We start from the raw sequence: 24,253 nt of genomic DNA, 5'->3' as shown, positions 1-24,253 counted from the left end.
AACCTATTGCACCACATATTCCTGGACAGCTTGTGAAACAGACAAGCAAACTCTATTTGCTGTACAAATATATCTGCACACAAATATAAAGAAAAATTTGTGTGTAGCATATTTGCCTAGCTCACCTGAAAAACGACAGTCCACCATTTCCAACGTTGATCTTCCACTGAGAAGAAAAAGACCTTCTGAATGCAGTTTATTATTAAGTAACATGAATAAATCACCATCACAGGTGAGGAAGTGGGCACAGAAAGCATTCATAAATTCTTTAGTTTCTGTGCCACACAGCACTCTCAGCAAATGCTTAGAGCAAGGCATATATTAAATATTAATCTATGCTCTTGCCAGCACCTTGAGTAGCAGGAAGGATATTTGGCACAATCCAAAGGGGACACAACCGTTTGTTTCTTGCACATTGGCTCTATTTCAAAGCTGACATTCTCATTGTTCTACCTGGTCATTTCTTTATCCTCACAGGTGCTGAATTGCCACCAATAGGCTAACAGCCAGTGCTTTGGCCCCAAGGCCTTCCTCAAGGAGGCTGGCAGAGATTCAAACAATGACAACACAATACCTGTAACAAAAAAGCAGAAATATAGAGGGTGGGTGTTTTGCAGGTTTTGTTTTGTTTTCTTTTGTGTTTTGGTTTTTTGTACTGCAAAAAGCTTTCACTGGATTATTTTTTTTTATGAAGTGGAATCTTTGGAGTGTATTCTGGTTTTAGATGCAAAAAAGCCAAGTTGTACAGAAGCACAAACCGCATAACCCAAACACAGAATAATCAATACCGTTCAATATACACCAAATTTGCTTTATTTCATGTGGTTTTCATCATCCAGTCATTGTGTCTTTTAATCCAATGTTGAATAAAATATTTATCTGAAGTTATGGAAAGAAAAAATGAATGGCTATTTTGAATTAAGTGTATTGAACACTTCAACCAACTATTATGACAACTTACCTATTCACCCGTTCATGTGATATATCATTCTTGCTTGGGTTTACTGAACCATAATGGCAAATATCATTGAAACAGTCCAACTTATAGAGAAATTTTTCTATATGAGTTTTTATAAATATTATCCATTTATGTAAAAGGAAAACCAAACCCCAAAATGTAAGCAGTTATTCTAATGAGAAAGAAGTACCAGGAAATTTTGGAGTTTATGATCAAGTTAACAAAATCTAAATGTTTATTAGGTAAGCCAGGTAACCCAAAGACGCATCCCCAAACAAAAGATATCTGACAATTTGAAACAGTTAAGTGTTTGTACTAAGATGGATATTTATATTTACTAAAAATACAGAATTTAAATCATGGGATACTGCACTTTAAAATAGAAAATACTCCAAATCTGGTGCACACATAGCTTTCACCATGAGTTTCAATCATGAAAATCTTGATTTGTGGAATCAGGTCACTGACATAGATCCAACAACTTAATTAATTTAAGTCAGCATAACAAAAGGATTAACAAATCTTCAGTGTGAACTATCGAATTAAAACAGGGAAAAGAGAAGCTCTTATGTCTTACTTTTTACTTCCAGTATTGGTTTTCAATGTAAATAATTCCAATGATATCTAAAGTTATTTTCAGATTATTTTGATTACTATCTAAAGAAAATAAAATGCTGCAGTAAAGTGGATAAAATGGTATGACTTCATACACAATGAAATTTAGATGAAGCAAAGGTACTTGGCACGACAACAATTTTTCTTAGATGGCTCTATGTCTTCAAGGAAAAAAAACCCTCCAAATTCTGTATGGAGGAGATAATGTAGCAATATTAAGATGTAGGATAGTTTATTACCTAAACAGTATGTACAAATTCTAAACATGAAAATAGTGAGTAAAAGAAATCAGACTCTATTTACATTTTTTTACAAATTTTTTTTACAAGAAGTGTATTTTTTTCTCTAAATAACAGGACAAACACATAAGACCGATCTTTTGTGTATTACAGACATAAATAAATATTGACTTTAAATGACTGTTATAGAAACATAATTTCTACAGCCAATTTGGGTAACAGAGAAGTAGTTCTGCTACCGCTACTACAATATAATTAAGTAAAAAGGAAAAATTTTACATATAGAGCTCTGTTGATTACTTTGTAAATTGTACCTTACTAATATATTCAGTAGAGGTAATACAGTCGTTACATTTCATGCCCACAACTGAACAATGAGTTTTGGCATGCAAACCCATATATAATCATCAACATCTGCAGGTATTCATTTACATTTTTTAAATAAAGGGTTTTCTTTATTATTTAAAACTACATGCAACAGCTTATTAGCATTATATTCCTGGTTAAAATGCACAAGTTTGCATAACATTATTTTTAGTATTGATGTTCACAGGTACTGATCAAAAGGGTAGGAACATACTTGGCACATGGTATAAGAAAATGAATTAATAAATAACTCAATATCACAATGACATTTACATATACACAAAGAAAAATAAAAATTTTTATGGTGTTGTACACAGAATTTAGAACTGTCTGGTTCCCTCATGTTGTTCTACAAGGCCCAGATTTAAGAGAGTATTCAAGCAAACTTTGACATCCATGCTTGATTTGAAGCATCACTAAAGCTCATTCTTAGCTGCACTGGTTTACTTCCATTCCACTGGGGTCTTTTGTGCACATGGAAGTTTTGTCTTCTGCATACCTTCCTAAATCAGGACCTGCTCATTTGAAACTCTCCCTGACTCCAGTTGGGAGCATGGAAATGAAACTACTGTGGAATAAATTGACTCAGTATTAAGGTTTCTATACAGTTCTGCTAATCCCAAGGGTAAAGTTCCCATTCACATTAGCAATGAGCATTTCTTTGACTTTGTGTGTGACCACGTCAAATATTAATATTAATGTTATCATTGCCACACCATGTCCTTAGCTCTTGCTGAAACCATTAAATCGAAGATGTTCAGCATTCCAGAAATCAGACTTCTTATTTTCACCTATGTGCTATATTCCTAATGAATATTCAAGATGATATGCATGGATGACAACAGCACAAGTTCTGTCTTATTCTCTCCGGCTCTATAAACAACTCAAAAATGGTCAAAAAAGATAAAACAAGAACAAGCCATTTTCCTTCTTAAACAAAAATCACCAATAAACAAACAAACAAACAGAAAAATCCACTTCACAAAGCAGTTAGCAAAAATAGCATAATCTTATAATTCTTCTTTAAGAAATAAACAAAATGCATCTGAAGTCAACTGACAAATCCATCAGAATCGTACATAACAAATAATACATTAGTGTAAAGGTGCAGAGTATCTAAAAACATCCCAATATCTCTAATATAATCCCAATATTAGCTCTGTATCACACAACATCATTAGAGAAAATTAATCTTTAACTAGTGAATCAAGTAGCAAACTGCAATTCTATTGCTGAATTAAATGCCTAATGTGGTTTAGTAAATTAGGACGATATCCTGTCTGATTCAGCAAACAAGACTCTAGAATTAGGCACTAAAAACTTCAAATCTGTACTGCTAAATTAAAAAAATAATCAAGAAATCACAGTTGGGAATTTAACATCCATTCATGAGCTTTGTTGACTTAGTACTTCTTGGGTTTTATTTGGAGGGTGATTTGAAAGGTGAATTGGTAAGATCATTTGTAGAAGGAAAAAATATTTTACATCTTAGTGGGCTCTATATAATACACTTGTTCAGTATATTTTTACTTTATCAACTTTTTTTTTTGATTAATCTACTTCAAAAGGGAAAACCTCTTGATATTCTTCAAAAGTACATTGTTACTTTGAAAAGATGAATGCTTCAGAGAGACTGGCATCAGCAAACAGTAACCATTTTGATTCATTTTGGAGGGATGAAGCTTTCTCTCAGCAACTGAGTCTAAGGGTGTGATGACTCAGGGCTCCTAAATTCCTGTTTATATCCAATCCAGATTTGGCATCATTGTAATTAAGACCAACATTCCTGTTCCATGCTTTACCATGTCAGTACGAATGAAATGTAATTTCATTAACATTAATCAAGTCACTGCAGATTTGATCCAGCACAACTAGAACAGACTGTGATTGAAAGGTTTGGACAGAATTCTTCAGAGAAGCCTGAGGTAATTACTTTCCCTGATTCTGCTGATCCAGCAAATACCAGGAAGATCACTTCTAGACTCATCTACGCCCTGTGCAATCCAAATGTGGAAGCAGTGTTGCCCACCAGTCCAATTCAAATTTTATTTTCTTTATAAAGACTTATACATATGAAACATTTCCATCCTGACAAAAATCCCTCAGACTCTGGTCTTTTGCCAAAACTGAAAATAAACCTTTATTCTACAGATTTTTTTGAAGAAGTGTTCCTCTGTTTATTTGCTAATGTATTTTGGGAGATGACACAATAACAGAAGAAGGAATTAAAAAGCACCATAGCCTTTAACATTTTTAAACTACTGCTAAAGGCCCAAACCATGTAGTTATAAAAAATTTATGGCAAAGTTCTTGGTCACTAAGTGAATATCAAAAAAGAGAAGCAGCAAAATAGAAAGAGAATGGAAAAGAGCCCTTTAAAACCAAAGGTAGAAATGTAGAAAAACTGAGATGAGCAAGTGATCAGAAATTAATACTGTTTCCTTCTGGTACTAATCCACATGAAACAAAAAGCTATAAACTTCAGTATAGACAAACTGAGTATTTTGTGAATATTCTACTATAACAAACATAGCTCTGATCCTCAGTTTCAGGTATGTATTTATTTTCTTCCACAAAGCAGTTTGTTATGGAGAGAAGGAAAATCTATTTACCACTAATGTCTGAGCTCCTCTCACTGAATATCTCAGATAAATATGAAGCACAGGTGAGTCCATAGAATTTGCTGGTAGAAAAGGTGGCCACTTAGTCAAGTTGGACTCAAGTGTCAGAGGTATGTGATGATTCAGGGAGCAGTGGAAACGGTGCCAAAGAATGCAGGACCACTTTGAACATCCTGAACGTTAAACGCTGATTACAGGTATTTGTATGGATGTTTATTGGTAGATACTTTCCACCCTCTCAATAATAAATCCAAGCAGTTTCTGTTTACTATTGAGATATGTTTCTCTGTGTGACAAATTACTCTAGACAGTTTATATTGCACAATAAGGCAATATGAATTCCCTTATGGTTAAAAAGGGCACCCTTCTGTCTAAATTTGAAAAATGCATTCAAATAAACTATAAGCCAATGTTTTCCATATGCCAGAATATTGTCACATAATTCTTTCTGTAAGCAGAACAGCAAAATAGAGTAAATACATCCATCCTTCTGTTCTAAAGTTCCACAGGGAAAAGAAATATGTGCATCAAAATTCAAAGCCAAAAAGTAGCTCTACAGCTACTTGAATAATAAATGTGCCTCAGAATTTCAGTTTCTAAAATGTTAATGTTAACTATTCAGATTTTTAACTAGAAAACTTGTGGGTTTTTTCAAGATAATATTATATCCTGAAATATTATATATCAAAAAAATGTAAACTGGATTTTAAAAGTCATTCTTCCAGGACCTATCAATTACTTGCATTCATTGCCACCAACTTTAAACAATTATATTAATCGCCATTTGTTTCTATACAATGGTATATCTACCCTGTATATCCTTCAGCTATTAACTATACTAATAGAAGATCTATGTGATAGAACATTACCACTTTAGACCAGATGGATATACAAACATATCATCCTCCTCCTCCATGGTGACACTGCAATTATTAAATACTGGATACTTTGGGGTTACTGCTACTGGTATTTATTTTACTCATGTCCTTATTTCAGATATGTGAAGATCTTATTTAATAGCAAAATACAATAGGGTTTAAACTGGTGACAGGCAGGGCTTTAAGTAAAATAGATCATTTAAAACCACTGATGAGAAGCTGGCCTCTTTCAAAATTATGTATACATCACAGGACTACCTTGCAAATATTAACATTGAATTCACTAAGAGAAAAAGCTGTATACACTGCACTGTTTCAACCTACTTTAAACATATTATATGAAAACATTATAATGAACACACTTCTAATTTTCTCACAGGTGTTGAGATGGATGCAATCTTCAGTTTGTTGAACCGTGGTGGTAATGAAGTGATGCTTGCTGTATGATTCATCCTGGTCATGGTGCAAATATAATTTTTCATGAATAAACTACAGAGAAGTAGATACAGTCGTACAGGATGGTCACTTCCATTGGAAAACTGGGTTCATTGCTATTACAGATATGCCTTTTCCCAGACCTCATTTGGGAGCTCAGTTTTTTCTGCTCAGTTATTTGTATCTGAAACAGCCTAATATTTCTCAGGGGGTGGCTTGTAGTGATGTGCATGATGTTGCTTCAGATGAGGTCCTAAACAAAAAGAACAGGAAAATATGCACATATCAAGCCCTGCATATGTAATGCCAACATTTATCCGTACTTAAAAGGTTTTGTGAGACCTTCAGTTTGCAGTCCTTCAGCTTGTAAGTGAAATACCTGTGCTGACAACTGTGTGCATGTTCAGTCCAGAGAACTTTAGTGGGGCTGTGAAAGGACAGAAAGATTCAAGCAGATGAGTCTTGAACTAATTAATTACATTTTTTACTTGGCTTCTCAACACTGAGCTGCACTTTTCAGAAACATATAAAGTGCTGGAAATGGGCATTAAGAGATTTGCACTGCTTTAGAAATATGATCAGGCTCTAGCCATGCTGTACTGAGCAAACCTAGAAAAATCTAATCTTGAAAGCTAAGGAATGCCAGGCCTAGGTAGCACCTGGAGGACAGACCAACGTTGAATCCCAAGTGCTACAAGCATAAGCCAAAGGCGAGCTCTGACCCCCAGGGACATGTGCATTTATCAGACCAAAAACACCCCAGGCCTGTTTGGCAGTTTTGGTGACACCAGATAACCTCGAGCTGATCACACACCCCCGCGACCGCAACGACCCATTCAAACGCCTGCCCTGTGATTCTGTGAACCAGCTGTGGTTGAATGAATGGCAAATGGTCAGACCACAGAAACTGAGTGACAGAAAGACTGCATTTGCTTCAATCATTGCTGATGGATAGTTGTGGGGCAAAAAAAAAGCCAGTATCTTCCCCACATCTTAAGTTTATGGAATGCTACTGGACTCAGTAAAGACTCTAAGACTTGAAAATCTGTTTACATGTGGAGGATTGAAGTTTTTGCAACGTCACCACATGTCAGAACAGTGTAGTACTTACTGTGGGGTGAAAACGGAGGAAGGTCAGGTGTTCGGAATGATTTAATCGTAGCTGGCCCTTCCCCACCAGTCGTCAGCACTTGAACTTCCAAGCGGTACAGCATCGATGGCCTCAGATTGGGCACAGTGAGTACATAATGATCCTAAAATTAAATAAATCGCTTTGATTCTCAGAGCATCTAAAAATAAAACATGATTGCTCTACTCGCACACATCAGTGGTTTAAACAGGTTCTATCACTCTCAGCACCCACAAATCACTTTCTTAGAATTCCGTTAAAAGGATTTAACATATGCATCACGTTGTTGAGAGGGTTTGAATTTTTTGCTTGCCATTCCCTTTGAACAGACTCTTTCACCATAATATTATAGTTTCATGTCTAGAAGGTCCAAATTGTTACAGAGATTGTTGCGGAAAGTGGACGGTGTGCTCACCACTAAAAAGATGAATAAGAATGTAACTTCTAAACATTCTTTGTAACAAACATGTTCATTACATAAACTTGTTTTTATTTTGGATCTGCATATGAATTCTACTAATTGGTAATTTAATTAGTGGCTGGTCTGGAGCCCCTTCTGTGGCTAGTGAAAAAAAGAGTGATCACACTGATTTCAGATTTGTCCCAATTACACCGCAAGAATTTGTCTTTTTAAGGCCATTTCTGGCATGATGGACTCACTTTTCACTACTCCATACCTTTCATGGTCACTTAGACCTGTGCAAAATTTCAGAATAATTTCACAGAATGTCTCAGATGGCTAAAGACTGACAGGTATTACAGGATCAGAAGCTATTCATCTAAATCAAAATCCAAACCATAAATCAAAACATCACCTGTAGTGAGCTGTTAGAAATCACTCATCTTATTCCAAGCTGAAAAGGACCAGTCCCAGGAAGGGGACAGTTGGAGCAGTGAAGCCAGACAGTGCGGGCACAGTGTGCTCCTGTGACCTGCCAGGCTGGGCTGGCCAGGAATTTGCAGGACAAGTTATGCTAGTTGGCACTGTACCTGTGCCACGTGGGGAAACCAAAGTGAGCCATGGGACTAACCGATAATTTGCTGTTACTGCCACAGCAGAAAGTAAAGGGGAAAGGACAGAGAGAAAAAGTGGGGGGAAATGTGTAGTTTTACTGGCAAATTAGCATGTATTCTGAGAGGGGACTGCCATTAATAGACCTTGTTGAAGTTGTTCCACCTCGTATAAATAATGAAAGGGTAAGAAAAAGAGAATAGAGTACATACATTGCACTCATACACACACTCTGCTCATTCAGGTGCTCCTCCAGCAGTCAAGACCTGTGCATTTCAGCCCTGGTTGTGTAAATGCTACATTTTCAGTCAGAATGAATGTCCGTCACCATAAAATACCCTACATTTTGGTGCTTTCTGAGAGGTAGAAAATACTGTTTCAACTCAAAACAGTTTTCTGCAAGTTAACCGTGTGCCATAAATAGACAGATAGACATAGTGATAGATAATTAAAGGAATCCCCAGACTCTCCAGTAGTGAAACTAGAGGAAAACAGATAAAAAACTGAAACCCAGCACAATGAAAAGGAATGTTTTAAATAAAACTTCATATATATTTCGGATCTGAATCAAAGGCCTACGAAAAGGAATAGAAATTCTAAATAAAACATACACCTGCTCCTCAAAAACAAAGATGAAAACCAAAGTGAAAATTAACATCTCATGGTCTGTTTACTCTGGTAGAGCTGGCAGTAGAGTTTGAATGAAGGTCTCTTCACCTGCCTCTGCCAGAGGAGGACCTTAAATAGCAAAGGCAATCTTGAAGAAAATAGGGGGAAGAACTAAAATTGTTAATGCTCACACTGTCAAAAAACAGTGAAATCTACTTCTCCTTAAAATTATTTGTCCATCAGATAATAGTGCATATTGGCGGAAGGGGAAGTGGTTTTTATTTTTCTTAGAGTAATGAGTGACTCAAAGGAAGAGAAAAGTCTTTTAAATTCATCAACAGGGACACCAAATAATTAGTAAAACTGACCAAGTTGAACAGCTTGATCATGAAAAGAAAATAAAAACTGTCTATTGCTACACAGATGATCTCTTCCTCCTTTCAGGCACTTGTCAGACAACAATTGCCAATTTGAAAATTGTGCACACCAAAATGTTTGACTTGTCATCAAGAAGAGTAGCTATACTTTGTACCTGCTCCAACTTGCTTGTAGAGTCAGAGTGTTTGACATCTGCATCACCACTAAACACTAAAAATGAGCCACATACACACACACACACACACACACACACACTTATAAAGCCACTAGCAAAAGGTAACAAACAACTTACTGCTGGCAGTATCTGTGACTGCGAAATGATGCTGTTGGGTAAACTGTTCTGCCGGCTTTCTGTGGTCACTTCTGCCCAAGTGACTTGAAACCCTGTCATGGGCTGGTGAAGGTCTGCCTTAGATATCTTCCAGGAAAAATGACCAGTGATGTTACCTTCCTGAACAATGAAAGATGCAGATAGATTCTCGGGTTTGGCCAACACTTTGGGTAGAACTGGCACTACAAATTTGGAAAGCAAAAAAGATAAGCTAAACTTTGAGAGATAATCTTCAATAACATTCACTTAATTTCACAAATCAAGGTCAGCCAGAGATCTCTTTTTGGTGTTTCTAATACTGACAGGATCCAGCCAGCTTTCTGGCATCACATTTTCAGTGTTAACCAAAGCCTATTTTTGATAAACTCCACTGGCATTTTGGGCCAAATTCAAACGTCATATCAAATGCTATCAGCTGCAGGTACAGCAAGGAAAGCCTATGGCATGTAAAGATCTAAGTGCCTCATTCACAGGCAGCCATCCTCCCGTTCCTCATATTTCAGAATACCTCCAACTGAGTTTTGGGACCACAAGAAAACCCACAGGATAGCACAGAATTCCATAATTCAGCCAAAGAGTAAAATTCATGCTCTAAAACTGTAGTACAAGTTAATAGCAGCACTCTGAATATGGGAAAGATATACCTGAGTTATAGTTGCCCAGAAAGGTTGTACTGCTGGAAACTGTCAGGAGGGGTGGTAAGGAAATGGCAGTGGTGGCCAGCAGGACTCTGAGTGACTCATGGAGCATGGGGGTACCCTTGGGAAAAGTAGGGGCTCAACATAACTGAGCTACCCTCTAACCAAAGAGAAAGGTATCCAGTCTTGGCAGTGCATAGCCATAGCTGACCTGACCTAGGGCTAGCTGACCCCAGAAGTCCTCTCCAACCAATATCTCCATAATTCTGCAATTTCCATAACCCTCTAGCTGTACATTGTGATAATGTCATAAAAGGTATGAATGCCTGTATTTGTTATTTGAGAGCAGAATTAACCTTAACAAAAACAAACTGAAAAAGCAGTTTATATCAGCACCAAAATATTGAAATGATAGGTCATGCCAGCATAATTATGTTTACAATTATCATCCATCATTACAATACATATAACTTGGAAACTGTTATTCCTTACAAAAATAAAAACTGTGTCATAACACATGTCATCAAATATTTATTAAAATATCCAATAAAATTACACTAAATTGACAAACCAGTAATATACTAGCCCAAATCAATACTGCTCTGTATTTCAAGTGATTTTTCACATAAGCATTAGTTATATTTCTATTTGTTCTCGATCTTTCATTTCCTGTTTTAGAATTGCTTTTAAAGACTCTCTTTTGGTGATTATAAATGCATTTGGAACTATTTGACTAGTTCTCCAGATTATGCCTTACCTCCTTCAGCAGGACAATTAATGTGCTTGTGCTTCTTTTCTTTAAATGCAGAGCAAGGGGGGGTAACAAAGAAAGTGCTCTCAGCCTTAAAACGCCCTTTAGATTTTGCAGGCAGAACAGTTACTTTGTATTTGCATGAAAATGACAGGTCCTTCAGAATAATGTAGTTTTCCTACAATAAGAAAAACAAAAAAATCACATGCTGGAAATAGAGCTCTAGGGAAAAAAAAAAAAAAGAAGAAGAAACTGAGGAATAAGATTGGCAAAAGATGAAAACTTTTCTCCAAAATTATATTTTCCTGGTATGTTTAACACATGCCAACGTGGTTTTTACTTAAGAGAAGAAAGCAAACATTGCCAATGTTATGATTATTTTCAGTAGTAAAGTATATTAGCATGGTATTTGAATATGTCCTTCAATTCTACACAGTTCCTTCATCATGCTGCATCAAAGCAACTGGCTTCTAATATTTAGAACAGTCTCTCTGAGTGATGGTAGTGGGGGTAGTAATGTGAGATATAAATGCTAATTGAATTAAATAAATGTAAGTTAAGCTGCTGTAAATGACAGGTTTCATCTATGTTGAACTTTTTAAAAGCACGTTCAAAATTCAGCATGGCATTATAGATGCATTTTTTTCCTCTTCAGTACATTAACTACTTCTATATTCTTATCAGGAAGAAAAGCTCCACAGCTAAACTACAAACTACAAGTCTCTGTTTAAGGACAATGAGCAGAGGAGAAAACTCTACAGAAAGTGTAAGTGTCCTGACAAATTCTTACGGTTGTCTGAAGTACTTTTGAAAATCACAGTCTGAAAGCTTTAGCACAAATCATGCACGGGAAAAAAAAAAAAATGCTGGTTTGGTTGGATTTTTTCCTGGGAAAATGTCCAATAATACCTTACTGGTTAAGGTCAAAAGACTTTCACTACCTTTTAAGTCTTTAATTCCCTTCAGAATGACTAATTCCTGTGCTCTTCTGCATCATAAGTCCCTGTTTTTTCTAATTACAAACTGGATTTGCATCTAACCTTCACCTGGAAGGTCATTTTTGATGGGACATAGGGATCAGGCTGAGAATGGACTTGACTCCCTGCCTTCCTCCTGCTGGGAGAGTGCTCCAACAGGCTTCACGTCTCCTTAAAATTGTGACAGGGCTATTTTTATTTATTGTGGCAAGGCCTAAATGCTCAACACTGAAAGCTTAAGGGCTTTACCCTCCTTGACCTATACATACCCAGTACTAAACCTTTTGTAGTATCCACCCTCTTCTGTTTGCTTTCAATTATTTTTTCCTCAAAAGAAACAGCTTCCCAAAGTATTTTGGATGAATTATCACAAAATGATTGAAAGGAAATAAATAAATTAATCCCACAATGCATTTGGACAGATGTATGAACAGTCTTTCCTGACCTCTAGTGGAAATAAACTTCTTAAATGTTAACTTTCTCTTATCTCCAATGTGCATATCTCGAAATACTGGGAATGAACATCATAACATTACATCATTTTTTAAATCCACCTCTAATATCTGCTATGCTAACCCCATGAAGCATTAAGTATTATGAGCTAACATCACCCTGCGTGAGAAATTATGTCTTTTGATTTACTCTACTTTTACATGTCATTAACTCCCCATAACTGATGTGGTAGGATAGATCAGGGTAAGAAGGAAAGGTGAACTGTGATTTTGTCCACTCTCCATAACCCACTAAATCAACTGTGATTCACCAATCACATTACTATGTTGTTCAAATAACGTGTTACAGAAACATATAACACTAGGTAGCCAACAAATTGAGAACGAAGAACTGCCATGCAATACATATTTGGGCTGACATGTACTTACATGGAGTTTTTCTTCTCATCTGATATCTGCCTGACTTCCAGATTTAACGTCTAATATTTCTCACCTACAGTCCTTTTTTTCTTATATCTATTATTCTCCCCAGGGTTGTGAAACTCACCTGCATCTCTAAAAGAAAACCTAGTTTATCAATTACTATTATTACTGTTCAGTATTTGCATTGTGCTAGAGTCCTGCATCACTAATTTCAGATAAAGCTCCATGTTTATTGCTGTAGAAATGCATAAGTACTTAGTTAAGAAGTTTGCCAGGTCTCATTTTCTGAATAACAACAACAACAAAAAATTTTAGCTTTAGAAAGGATCTTTAGAAAGATCCTTACTTATCTGTGAAGCAAGGTATTAAGCATACTGTGTTATGATACAGAACCATCCTTTCTCATGATGCTTAGAAGCTATTCAGAGTCAAGTAGAAGGCTGAATGGAGACTTACATAAGTCAGCTCTGTTACTTTCCTAAGTCCTTTGGTATCATTGTGTGCACAGGACTCCAGTAACCAGTGGACTTGGAATTGATTCATGCTGATATCTAAATGATATAAAAAGAGGAGAGGAAAAGACATATATTATAAATATGCTTTCACCATTGCAACTTTTCTGGTTTCCCTGGATGAATATAGAAGGAGTTGTAAGTATGGTACATACTCACCTGTACCTAAGATATAATGGAGAAAATATTATATACTAAAGTAATTTAAACTTTGCATCAGCTAATGGAGATAAACTTAAAAACAGTGAAATGGCATTTTCAGATATGTTAGCATATACTGCTTACATTTTCTTTAAAAATCAAGAATTTAAACTGAGTATTAAAAGAATAATCTCAATGCTACTACTTCTAATCATCCTGCAAATAATGGGAATGACTTTGTGACAACTGCCTGACTCTATATTTTTAGAGCATTGCAATACTGCTGCCTGGCACTGCTTGAAAAATCTGTACCTGAAGATATGCAAAAATGCCTGTAAATCCCTGAGTTTTCATCTTTCAGAATATACCATAAAATTTGTTCAGTATCTGTCCAAATAAAATTCTAGTCTTGACTCTTAGGACTAATACTGAAGGCTTGAGTTTACTCCCATTTCAATCAATGCCAAAACTTGCCGCAGTATCAATAGGTTAAGCTTTCAACTTATTTCCAGCTCTTCTAGCTTTTTGTCTAGGAAGCAAAACAAAGAGCAATAAAGAATTTAACAAAAGAAGAAAAACTCATTAGGTAGTCCAAATAGTTTCTGACATTTTTCTGGATTTCATTCTCTATCTTTATACAGGGGATGCAAAATTATGTCTGTTATTAATTAGCTTGGTATGACATAGCCACTAATGCCAAGTGCCTGATTGTGGGTTTCAGGAGGGAAAACAAATATCTTTGACGCCTTAAGGGCTGATCTGGCATTACACTGCTATGAGCAATTTAGATGCAAAAGGGAAAGATTGTAAACTACAGAGAAAATAAGTAGTGTATGAAACTAGCTGAAATGGCTCATTGAAATAGATTTTTGTAGTAGCTGTCTTCATAACAACAGGTATGCTAATTATATGTGTGATTTCTTTAGAAACAATATTTCTTTCAAAAAGAAATCTATAAAAAATAATGTCCTGCTTTGTGATTGTTCCCTCCCACTTAAAATAAAGAAAGAAATGGATGTGCTTTTCTTGTCTCTTCATTGCTGGGCCTTCCCACTTGATGTGCCTATTGGATGGAGGCATAAACTCACAGTGCATTTTCAAGTTGGTTTCATCTGATTTTATCTCTTCCAGTTCACTCAACTATTGTCCATCACCTTCTAGGTGATCCATAAGGTCCCTTCTGACCCTAACCATTCTATAGTTGTATGATTATTTTAAACTACCTGCATGGGTGGGCTGCTCTTTGCAAAGCTATAAAATGGCTATTTTCATTTGTAATAATTTTCACTTGCAATCTATAAATAAATCACTCTTTTTTTGGTAGAGATTTATCCAAGCCTTGTAATTATCCATCGATCAAGAATAGGATAAAACACATATCTGAAGTAGCTTACTGAATATCACTACATGGGTAACTGCGGAAAGACAAATTCCAAGCATCAAGACCTTACAACAGCTCAGCATTCAGATATATTGCTGCAGAAATTTACTAGGCCTCTGTTCCGAAAAGTAATTCAAGATAGAATCATAGAATCATATAACTGTTTGGGTTGGAAGGGACTTTAAGGATCATCTATTTCCAACTCCCCTGCCACGTGCAGGGACACCTCCCACTAGACCAGGTTGCTCAATGACCCCATCCAACCTTGTCTTGAACACTGCCAGGGACAGGAAAAAATATTTGTTATTTTCAGCTACTGCCACAGCAGAATTGATTAGGTGGCAGGTCCATCTCCATTCATTATGTGAGCTTCTGCTCTCAGGTGGCTCTTTTCTTCCTTTCTACTTTTCCTTTTCTGCATTAGCAAACCCTTAGTAGACCATTTGTAAACAGCTGTGGTTTCTGATAACTTCTCTATTTGAGACAGAAAAGCAGAAATACATTTTAAAAAGCCTATCAATTGTAAATTTGCAATTTGTACTGTAAATGTAGGATGAAGGTTTTCAATAAACAATTTCAGAATTTTATTTGAACAAACGGATCTTAGATTTGATAGTGCTCACATCTGGTATTCTGATAACAACCTATACTGAAAATAGAGGACTTTTTTTTCTTTTCAGTGAGTATGCAATTAAAAGTTATCTGAAAAAGGTTTTTTCATACATATATACAAGTATATCAGCTGTTATAAACTGGAAGGCATCATGACAGCTGGAGCTGATGCTTAACTGGTGCTAAGTTTATCCAAAACATTTCATTAGAACAGGGCTTTATGACTTCCCTGAACTTTTACTTTCAAGATTAAAACTCCTTTGATTCTCACTTCCACCTTTATAATGTCTGTTATCTAAAAAAACTCGAAGATACACAGGAAGCCTGAAAAACTGAAAATGTATGTGCATGCATGTAGTATGCATATTAAATGACAAAACTGTTTTAGAAATTATCTTTAATATTTTTAAAAGGAAAAGGAGACAAAACGCATGGAAGTATCTAAAAGGCCACAATGAGAGAATTTAAAAAAATGATGAAAATATGCACTTGTTTTTTAAAGGTGCTCATACAGGTCATGGCTCTCAAGTTTTATGAAACTCTATATAGCTGATTTTGTATTTACAACAAACACAAAAGAAAAGCTTCTCCCAGCCCTCCTTTCAGCAATACACTCCTGGTGAGATCACTGCTATAATTTTACTTAGATTTTTCGTTTTAGTTGTCCGTTACAAACTCAGGGATAGGTACTGGAAAAGCCATTCAAGCTGCAGTCTAGACAAATGCCAGCCACTGCCACCAAATTAAGTCCAGCTAAAATTAATACATTGAGCAAACAGCCACATCTTTTTCTGAAAAGTCATTTGAGTAGTTAATATTAACAGATTATTCATTACCTAACAGGACTTATTTTGGACAGTTTTACAAGAAAGCTCTGCTATCCTTTCTGGAATAGGTACATAACACTGACAAGAAACTGCCAGACTCCTTCAGCCTGCTTCCCTGATATTTCAGATGTCACAGTATAAGGCCTTTTTGTATATAATCAATCTTCTTCTTACTAGTTTGGAGTTTTCTTGATTCTATACTTCCTATTAGCAGTCTTTATAAAGCTTGGTAACTTCACTGTTCTCATGGTTAGAAAGTCTATCATTCGACATTAAAAAAGTGATGCTTGCTCAAACAGTAAGCATTTGTATTTTCCAGAACTCAAAATATTTGTATAGCAACACTGAACTTGAAGTACATAATAAGTACTAGCACTCATCTGAGCAGCTCTAAGCTTGTGAAATTAGTTAACAGACTTAAGTAAGAACAGCAGATAGCTTATTTAAATAATTATTTTTATTTTAAATTTATGTAAAGTGGAAAAAAAAAAAGAGACAATCCAGGACAATTACTTTGAAAATCTCTTAATGATAATGACATGGAAATGATCTCCAGCTGCCCAAGCTAAAGACAGTTAGCACATAAGACAGTTGCACATAACTAATCTTTTCAGATAAACTAATAGTTGCTGCTAATTACTTTGATTGTGATTTTTAAAGTAAATTTTCTAAAGTATAAAATGAGTTCCTAGGCTTAAGAAAACATTTCTATACAAACATCACATGCACTTACCTCTTTTGCTCAACAAAGGTATGCAGCTAACTTTGTTGGACAGAAATCTTAAATCCTAATTAGAAACGTATGGATCAGGGGATGGTTTAACGCATGTGGTTTTTCTTAATTTGACCAAAACTGCCTTTATTTTCACAAGAATCTCCACAAAGCTCTCTATCAACTGTGTTTAGAAAGATATTCTTCACCAAATTTTCTATTTTCTCCCCCTCCCCAATTTAAACTCTTTAGTTCCATTTTAATAAAAATAAAACAATACATTTAAAATTTTTGTGGGTGGAAAATGTGCATTTATTCTGTAGCCTCAAGCTGTAAAAATAGCTCAAAATCCTGTTAATGTCAATGCCTAATACATCTGTTCGCCACTTGGAAAAGTTCAGGTTATTATGCACAATTTAAGCATCTTAAATTGATAAGTACCAAGTACTGGAACAAAGCCTAAGCCATGGCTGCACGATGGTTACTAGGAATACCCTAGGCCTACATTCTACACTTGCTAAATCTCATAATCTCCCAGAATTTAAAGCTCTGAGAATCATTCGGAAAAATAACCCAACACAGTTCCAGGTAACTGCAACTTTTCCTAGATGGAATTTCTGGTTTAAATGGTTCTACAGTCTATTGAAAATAAACTAAATTTTAAACATGATCTCTTTCCCTCATCTTTGCCAACATTTCTGTTTTGTACATATACATTACTGCCAGCCATATGAATAATTTCTTCTAATGCGGTTTCTTTTTTTTTACCATGCTACTGCAAACACCTACTTTCTCGGCCTCAAATACTTTATTTGCTTTATATTGCAATTACTGTTCCAGGAGGGTGCCAACTTCACAATCACAAGGAACTGAAGCCTGTTTTGTAGCTAAAAAACCTGCATAGCATGGGCATAACAGCAGTGAAATTTGTTCATGCAGCCCAACACCACCAATACGGATGTACTGTCACTCCAGGAGACCAGGTAAACAGATTTAAGAGGTATTTATGTCTTTATATTCCTGTGATCCACAGCAAGAAGATTGCAGCAGACTGTTTTGAGAACTGCAGTTGGTTTGCTGGAGGTCTTTAGGCAAAGCACTTCATGGCTCCTTACCTCTGTTCTACCCCGTCAAGTGGTGATGATAACGGTGAATGTCGTAAAAGTATTTCAGCTCTTGTAAATTATTCTGATGTATGTCTCTACCATTTGGTACAAAAATGCCAATTAATACCAGCTGTGACAGCACTATTATGCAGGCACTAAATTACAAAAACTTATTAGAAAGGGATTTGCTGGAAAACAAGATTTCATAGCAGATACGTTCAACAACAGCACCTCAAATTAAGGTGCAATTACAATAAAAATGTCTGGCATCAATAAACACAGCAACATCAAGTTGATTTCTGCATCATGACAGGATTTAAAGTAATTAATATGCAGTGTCTGATAGATTTTCCCATTAGAACAAAAGGTAAAAAAGTAAATATTATAAAATAAGACATACTTATAGGCCTTTACCTGTCAGCTTTAAATTAAAGTATTAATATATATAAATAACTAGCAGCTGTGAAATGCATATTTCAGTAGAAAAAAAGGTGTTCTGTATTTTTTGTCAAGATACCTCAGCAAACTGACTCTCTCCAAAATACATACATATAATTAGTATGTTAACTGTATATCAAAATGAGTTGTTATCAAAGCTTGGAAGATAATTAGCTATATGTAAACCTGCTGTCTTCATTCAAAGCTAGTATTCCTGCAAACAGAATACCATGAAGAGTCTGAAATATCTGCAAAACTATTCAGTAAGAAAATTATTGAAACAACTTGTTCTGTGTGCAGCTAAACCTTTAGATTCATTATGTTTTGTTAGATCTGATATTTCATATAGCAAACCACAATGATTTTTTCTGACTGGCCATATGTTTTTTGTTTTGCTTCTCACAGTGGGGCGGGGGGGATTGATCTTACAAGCTTCTGAACACTCTGGCCCTGATTCAACAAAGCACTTAGGCATATGAACAGTCATGTTGACTTCAATAGTTAAGGGTAGCTCATGGATCAGGCCAGAAAGTTTAGAACCCAACAAGATCAAGACACAAATGACCATACTAACCATAGTTAAAGAATGGTCCTGACCATGTCTTTGATGGTCTTAGACTAATACAAAGAAGGAAATATAGCAAAATTAAGTAATTTCCTTTCTGGATCATGTGTCTTGCAGCATTACTGCTCTAAAAATAGACTCCAGCAAGGGGAAAAGATGTTATATTTAATATCACAACACAGGGCATAAACTGCTCAGGACACATAAAGTGCATGTCACAGTATCTACAAGCTTGATTAATTGTTTCTACTGTAAAGTTTTAGTATGATTTTGGGGAGCTCTGTATAAATCCTGGGTCAAATAAACACACCATCCAGGAAAAAATATTTATCTCATCGTATTGGATGGTGAAGCTGTGCTGTGGCGAATGCAAAAGTAGCAATGATAAATCATGAAATTTATGATGCCTTCCATAAAGTAGAACAAACTATCATCTCCAAAGTGCCCACAGATGTGTAGAAGTCAAAGATTTCCTGCAGAAATGTTCCTGTTCTTTCTACTCGCAGTATGTAACCGCTGATACACCTTTGTGGAACTAATACAACACAGCACTGATTCCAACCCACCACTCTAGCAGAAAAAATACAGCATGACCTGCCTGTACTTCCAGACCAAGAACTTTTAAACAAATAGTTGAGACAGAATGCAATGAAGTGTCCTCTGCTCTCTCAAGCTTGTGTTGGACCAACATTCTTTTCCATGTCTACAGAGAGATCTATAATATGCAATTTTCCATCAACACTTTTTCTGCTAAGACTCAGTTGCTGAAAAATATGAAGGAAAGGCTGAAATATGGGCAAAATCCAAGTGAATAAATAAAGCAGTGTTATTTCCTACTAGTTCCTTCAGTTTTGAAGACTTGATTAGCATGAAGCGATCCACATGGTATTTACAGCATGACTGAAGACCAGTTAGGGAAGGGATACTTCAGTGTATTGTAGAGAAGCAAAATATGCTCAGTCAGATCTTAACACTTATTTATTTCTTCATATATTGGTTCATGAACATTATATGACTCTGAATCATGATGTCCAACATTTGCAATCTGAAGCTAATGATAGGACAAGAAATAATAACACAGTAACAAGTGCTATTTTACTCATGGTAACTTAACAAGGGCAAAGTGGGGGAAACACAATTTACCTTCAACTATTGTTAAAATGCTGCATTGATGGGCTAATGCATTGCAAGTCTCTCTGTACTCCTCTTTTCCCTGGAAAAACTATTTGTTCTGTCACAGGCATCTTAAAACAATTAAATGAAAAACTCTCTGTCTCTTTAGCTGCCTATGATCCACATGGTGGTATAAAAAAGGGAAAAAAACCCACAAAATTTTGTTTGGTTATGAAATTCGTGGTATTCATGACACCTCTGAGAAAAAACTTTTTAATAATCACCTATTCAAGCAGTATGATTAAAATAAACACCAAAACCTTCAGCTGACATTTAAACTTCATTCAACAAACACTTCCTAACAAGGCAAATCTTACTGTTTCCTGCTCTTACGTGGAATATAGGCAGTTTCAATTAAATCACAAAGATTTTGTTTCTCACATTATGCCATTTAAAACAAACTTTCTTTCTGTAGAACACATTCTTTGTATAATACAGCTATAAGCCTTTCCAAAAATTATATTAACAATTACTGTGCAATTTAAAGACAGACCTGAGCCACAGTATTTTTGTCCATATCTAGACCTAGGAAGCCTCAAGGTTTGAAGATGTTTATATTGAAGGATTTAAGTTTGGGATCATCTCTAAGCCGGATTACCTCTACCGTTACTCATTTTCCCACACACAACATCCTATACAAACTGAGTTCAACAGTATCTCATTCTGGTTTTCTATTACAAGGAAATTTGCTTCTTGTAAGCTCCAAGTCTCACAATAGCTGCTTGTAGGCTGAACGGTAGCTCCCTACATTATTCACTCACAGCCAGATTTTCAAAGCTATCTAAGTATCCAAAACCTGAATTTAATGAAAAACTAAAAAACCCAAACAAAAAAGTCCAACACTCACTATGGTTATAGATACATTGAAAATGTCACTAGGCATCCTATCATTACATCACATTCTATTATTATTTAGCTTTCTGTGTAACTTCAACAAATCTGGACAATAATTTAGATGAGTAGGCTATATTGAGGGTAAATAATCTTGGAGTCTTTCCCTGTTCCAGAGTCAAGATACAGACCCATCCTATCTCTAACTCCACAGTGGGAAGAGATGCAGAGGTGCACCTGCTACTCCCTTCTGTCTCACATCCCATGCAAAAGCCATAGGGTGTGTTTGTACATATGTACAATGATCCATCAAGTTCCAAAACTGGAATTTCCTGATATGCTTCACAGCATGCCATATCAGGATGTTGCTTTGCCTTAACACACAGTTTCTAAATCTGCAGTATAAAATTAATGAGTCTACAAGAAAAAAGAACCAGCTTAAACATCTATAAAATCACATGCATACAGGTAGGGTGAACAGAGCTTGACTGTTTTCTGTGTCCCCAGTGTAAGAATTTGTATTCAAATAAAGGTAAAAGAACTGCCTTCAAAACAAATTAAAAAGTGTGGTTCCTAATAGAACAAGAACTTAAAACTCTGGAACTCCATAGCCCAGGATGTTTCAAATGCCCAAAAAATTATGTCACCCTGACGGGACACTGGATATTATCATGAAGATTAACACACCAGAAGTCAATAAATAAAATGAAATCACATCAAGCTCAGGAATTTTCATTAAACAGACATTGTCTGAAGCCAGGACAATAATCTGCAGAAGTACCATTAGACTCTTGCCCTATTATTAAGTTCCGTTTGATTTCCTTTTGGCCACTGACAAGAGCAGAATAACTGTTGGGTAGGATCTTTGGTCTAGACTACTATGGATACTTTTAAATTCAGTTTATGGTCATAGGAGCAAAAGGAACTGGTGTTTAACAACTCATTATTCATCAGATGCATACATGGGACATCTTCAAATTTAGATTATAATATTAGTGTCAGATACCCTTTTCTTGGTTTCTTTCCCTCCAACTCTAGCTACTCATTTAAATAGTCCATTTTCCTTCCCTGTCTGTAGTGTTTATGCAACTGGTTTTATGGCCTTATAAAACCAGGCTAATTAAAAAGCACAGCTTAAAAAGAGGCATGTGGAGGAAAACTGACCCAAATTACAAGAGGACACTCGTTAGTTTAAACCACCTTCACCATGAGCATGATGATTCCCTGCTGATAGCTTAACCTCCCCTGGATCACATGATAAATGTTTTATTCAGAACTTAGGCAGGATAAGAGAGCACTCATGAACAGTTATAAGCCCATAGCCAATGGAGAAGTATCTTGCTAAACTATAGTGCCTCAGTACCTTTTTACTCACAGTAGAAATGGTATGGTTGCTCAAGGTAGCATGGTGTAAGCATATAAGACAGAACTTTAACTCAATATGACCTAGTGATACAGCTTGGGGAAAGAAGAGGAAGAACTGAATGGCAAAAAACTTGCCATTTTATCCCTCTGTTATTGAGACTGCCTCACAACAGACATTGCCATTGACAAGCTTAGTGATACTATACATGTATGCATACATATGAAGTACTGTATTTTTTGTTAAAATAATTAACCTTATAGGTTGTGGTAACACTCAAGAAGTAATTAGAAATACAGAAAATGTGTACTAAGTAGACAGTATTACTGAAGGTACATAAAGATGCTGGATTTGAAAACTTATTTTTTCCTGAAGAATGAAAAATCAGTCAAGATTTTACTTATTAGTTGGCCAGTTAATTTTTTCAATGCATGTGAGTTAAGTCTTGATAAATAATTTTGCAATGCAATATGTGTATCTACAGTCTGACTGCAGGTCCTCATTCCACCTAATGATGGTCTATCTTTGGATTGCACTCATGGACCAGATAATTTGCAATTATATTTCTATTTGATCCTTTAATGCAAGTTCAAAAGAAATCAAGCTTAAATTTCTATCAGTTACTGAATTTAAGAATAAAAAGAAGACTTCTTTTAAATGCATAAATTAAATTAAATACACTTTCACAATTACTGAAGGTGTTCTGGAGTATGATTCAGGTCATACCAAGGGCTTCCGAACAGCCCACACCATGTAAATTTTAAAATGAAGCAATAAATCGATCAACTGTACAAAGTGTTAGAACTAGTCTGACGAATGTTCTGGACATTCTGTCTTTAGCAGACATTAGTGGGTGCCTGTTAAGCAAAATCAGTCTTCTGTGATGTCTGAGCTCTGGTACTACAGTGGGTAGTTCTGATTTGGCCTGTGATTGTTTGATTTCCTGGCAGACTTTGAATCAATTCCAACTACATTTCTGGGACTAATAGTTGGACAAACTAGCCCCTAAGACTCTCTCACCACCTACCCTGAAAGGTATGGAGACTTGGAATCAAGTGAAAGGCAGCAAGTAATGGTTTTCTGTCCTGCTTTTGAAAACATGCAAAAAAATGCAGTGAACTGTGCCCTTGAAACGACTCTCCCATATTGTCTCATTTGCAGGGGAGATGCCACTGAGGTTACCAATATTGTAAATGTAATTTTAAAACTTTATTACTTGTCTCACTAATCAATTGCAAACCATTTGAGAAGTTGCACACCATCTGCTCTACCAAATTGTATTATTTGTGGTTGATGTTTTTCATGACTCCCACCAGTAACATTTTAAGTATTGTTAGCACTTTACATATGGACACAAAAGAAACACTCAGAGTCCTGTAGTCAGTTTCTACAGTACAACAGTCAGTTCTTCCCCTTTTCATTCTCTCCAAAAAGAGAGGATGCTATGGAAGTCCATAGGATAAAGGCATCTGAGTCAGCTGTAGCCTATGTGTAAAAGCAAATTATGCAATGTCTACTACTACATTTCTAAAGAGGTGATCTAGTTGAAGATTCCTGTGCTTGGGGCCAGCTTTACTAATTAAATCCCTAAATACTAATGCACATTATGCATACCCACACAATCAACCGCTGTTGAGACAAAATCTCTGTATTGTCATGGAAGTCCGAGGGCAACATACTGGTGTATACTTCACAATAATTAACAGTGAGGTCATTTTCTTGGAAGAACCATTGAGACCCTGGTGATATCTTGAAGTACAAATATTTTACTGCTTAAATA

General features: G+C 35.8%; 1 protein-coding gene across 2 annotated transcripts in view; it reads right to left on the bottom strand.

Moving 5' to 3' along the window:
• Positions 1-1,955: 1,955 nt before the first annotated feature.
• The window catches only part of ANOS1 (anosmin 1), a 134,286-nt gene continuing 111,988 nt past the window's right edge, over positions 1,956-24,253 (bottom strand). For both annotated transcript variants that reach the window (XM_032680358.1, XM_032680359.1), the window contains 5 exons: positions 13,269-13,363; positions 10,967-11,138; positions 9,533-9,753; positions 7,224-7,365; positions 1,956-6,365 (listed from right to left, as the gene is read on the bottom strand). In XM_032680358.1, coding sequence (XP_032536249.1) covers positions 6,307-6,365; positions 7,224-7,365; positions 9,533-9,753; positions 10,967-11,138; positions 13,269-13,363 — 689 coding nt within the window. In that variant the 3' untranslated portion in view covers positions 1,956-6,306. The remainder of the gene's footprint in view (positions 6,366-7,223; positions 7,366-9,532; positions 9,754-10,966; positions 11,139-13,268; positions 13,364-24,253) is intronic.

Source organism: Chiroxiphia lanceolata, chromosome 2 (assembly GCF_009829145.1).
Source record: "Chiroxiphia lanceolata isolate bChiLan1 chromosome 2, bChiLan1.pri, whole genome shotgun sequence".
NCBI classification, from domain to species: Eukaryota; Metazoa; Chordata; class Aves; order Passeriformes; family Pipridae; genus Chiroxiphia; species Chiroxiphia lanceolata.
Note: the sequence above shows the minus strand (reverse complement) of the source record. Positions and strands in the feature narration are given on the sequence as shown.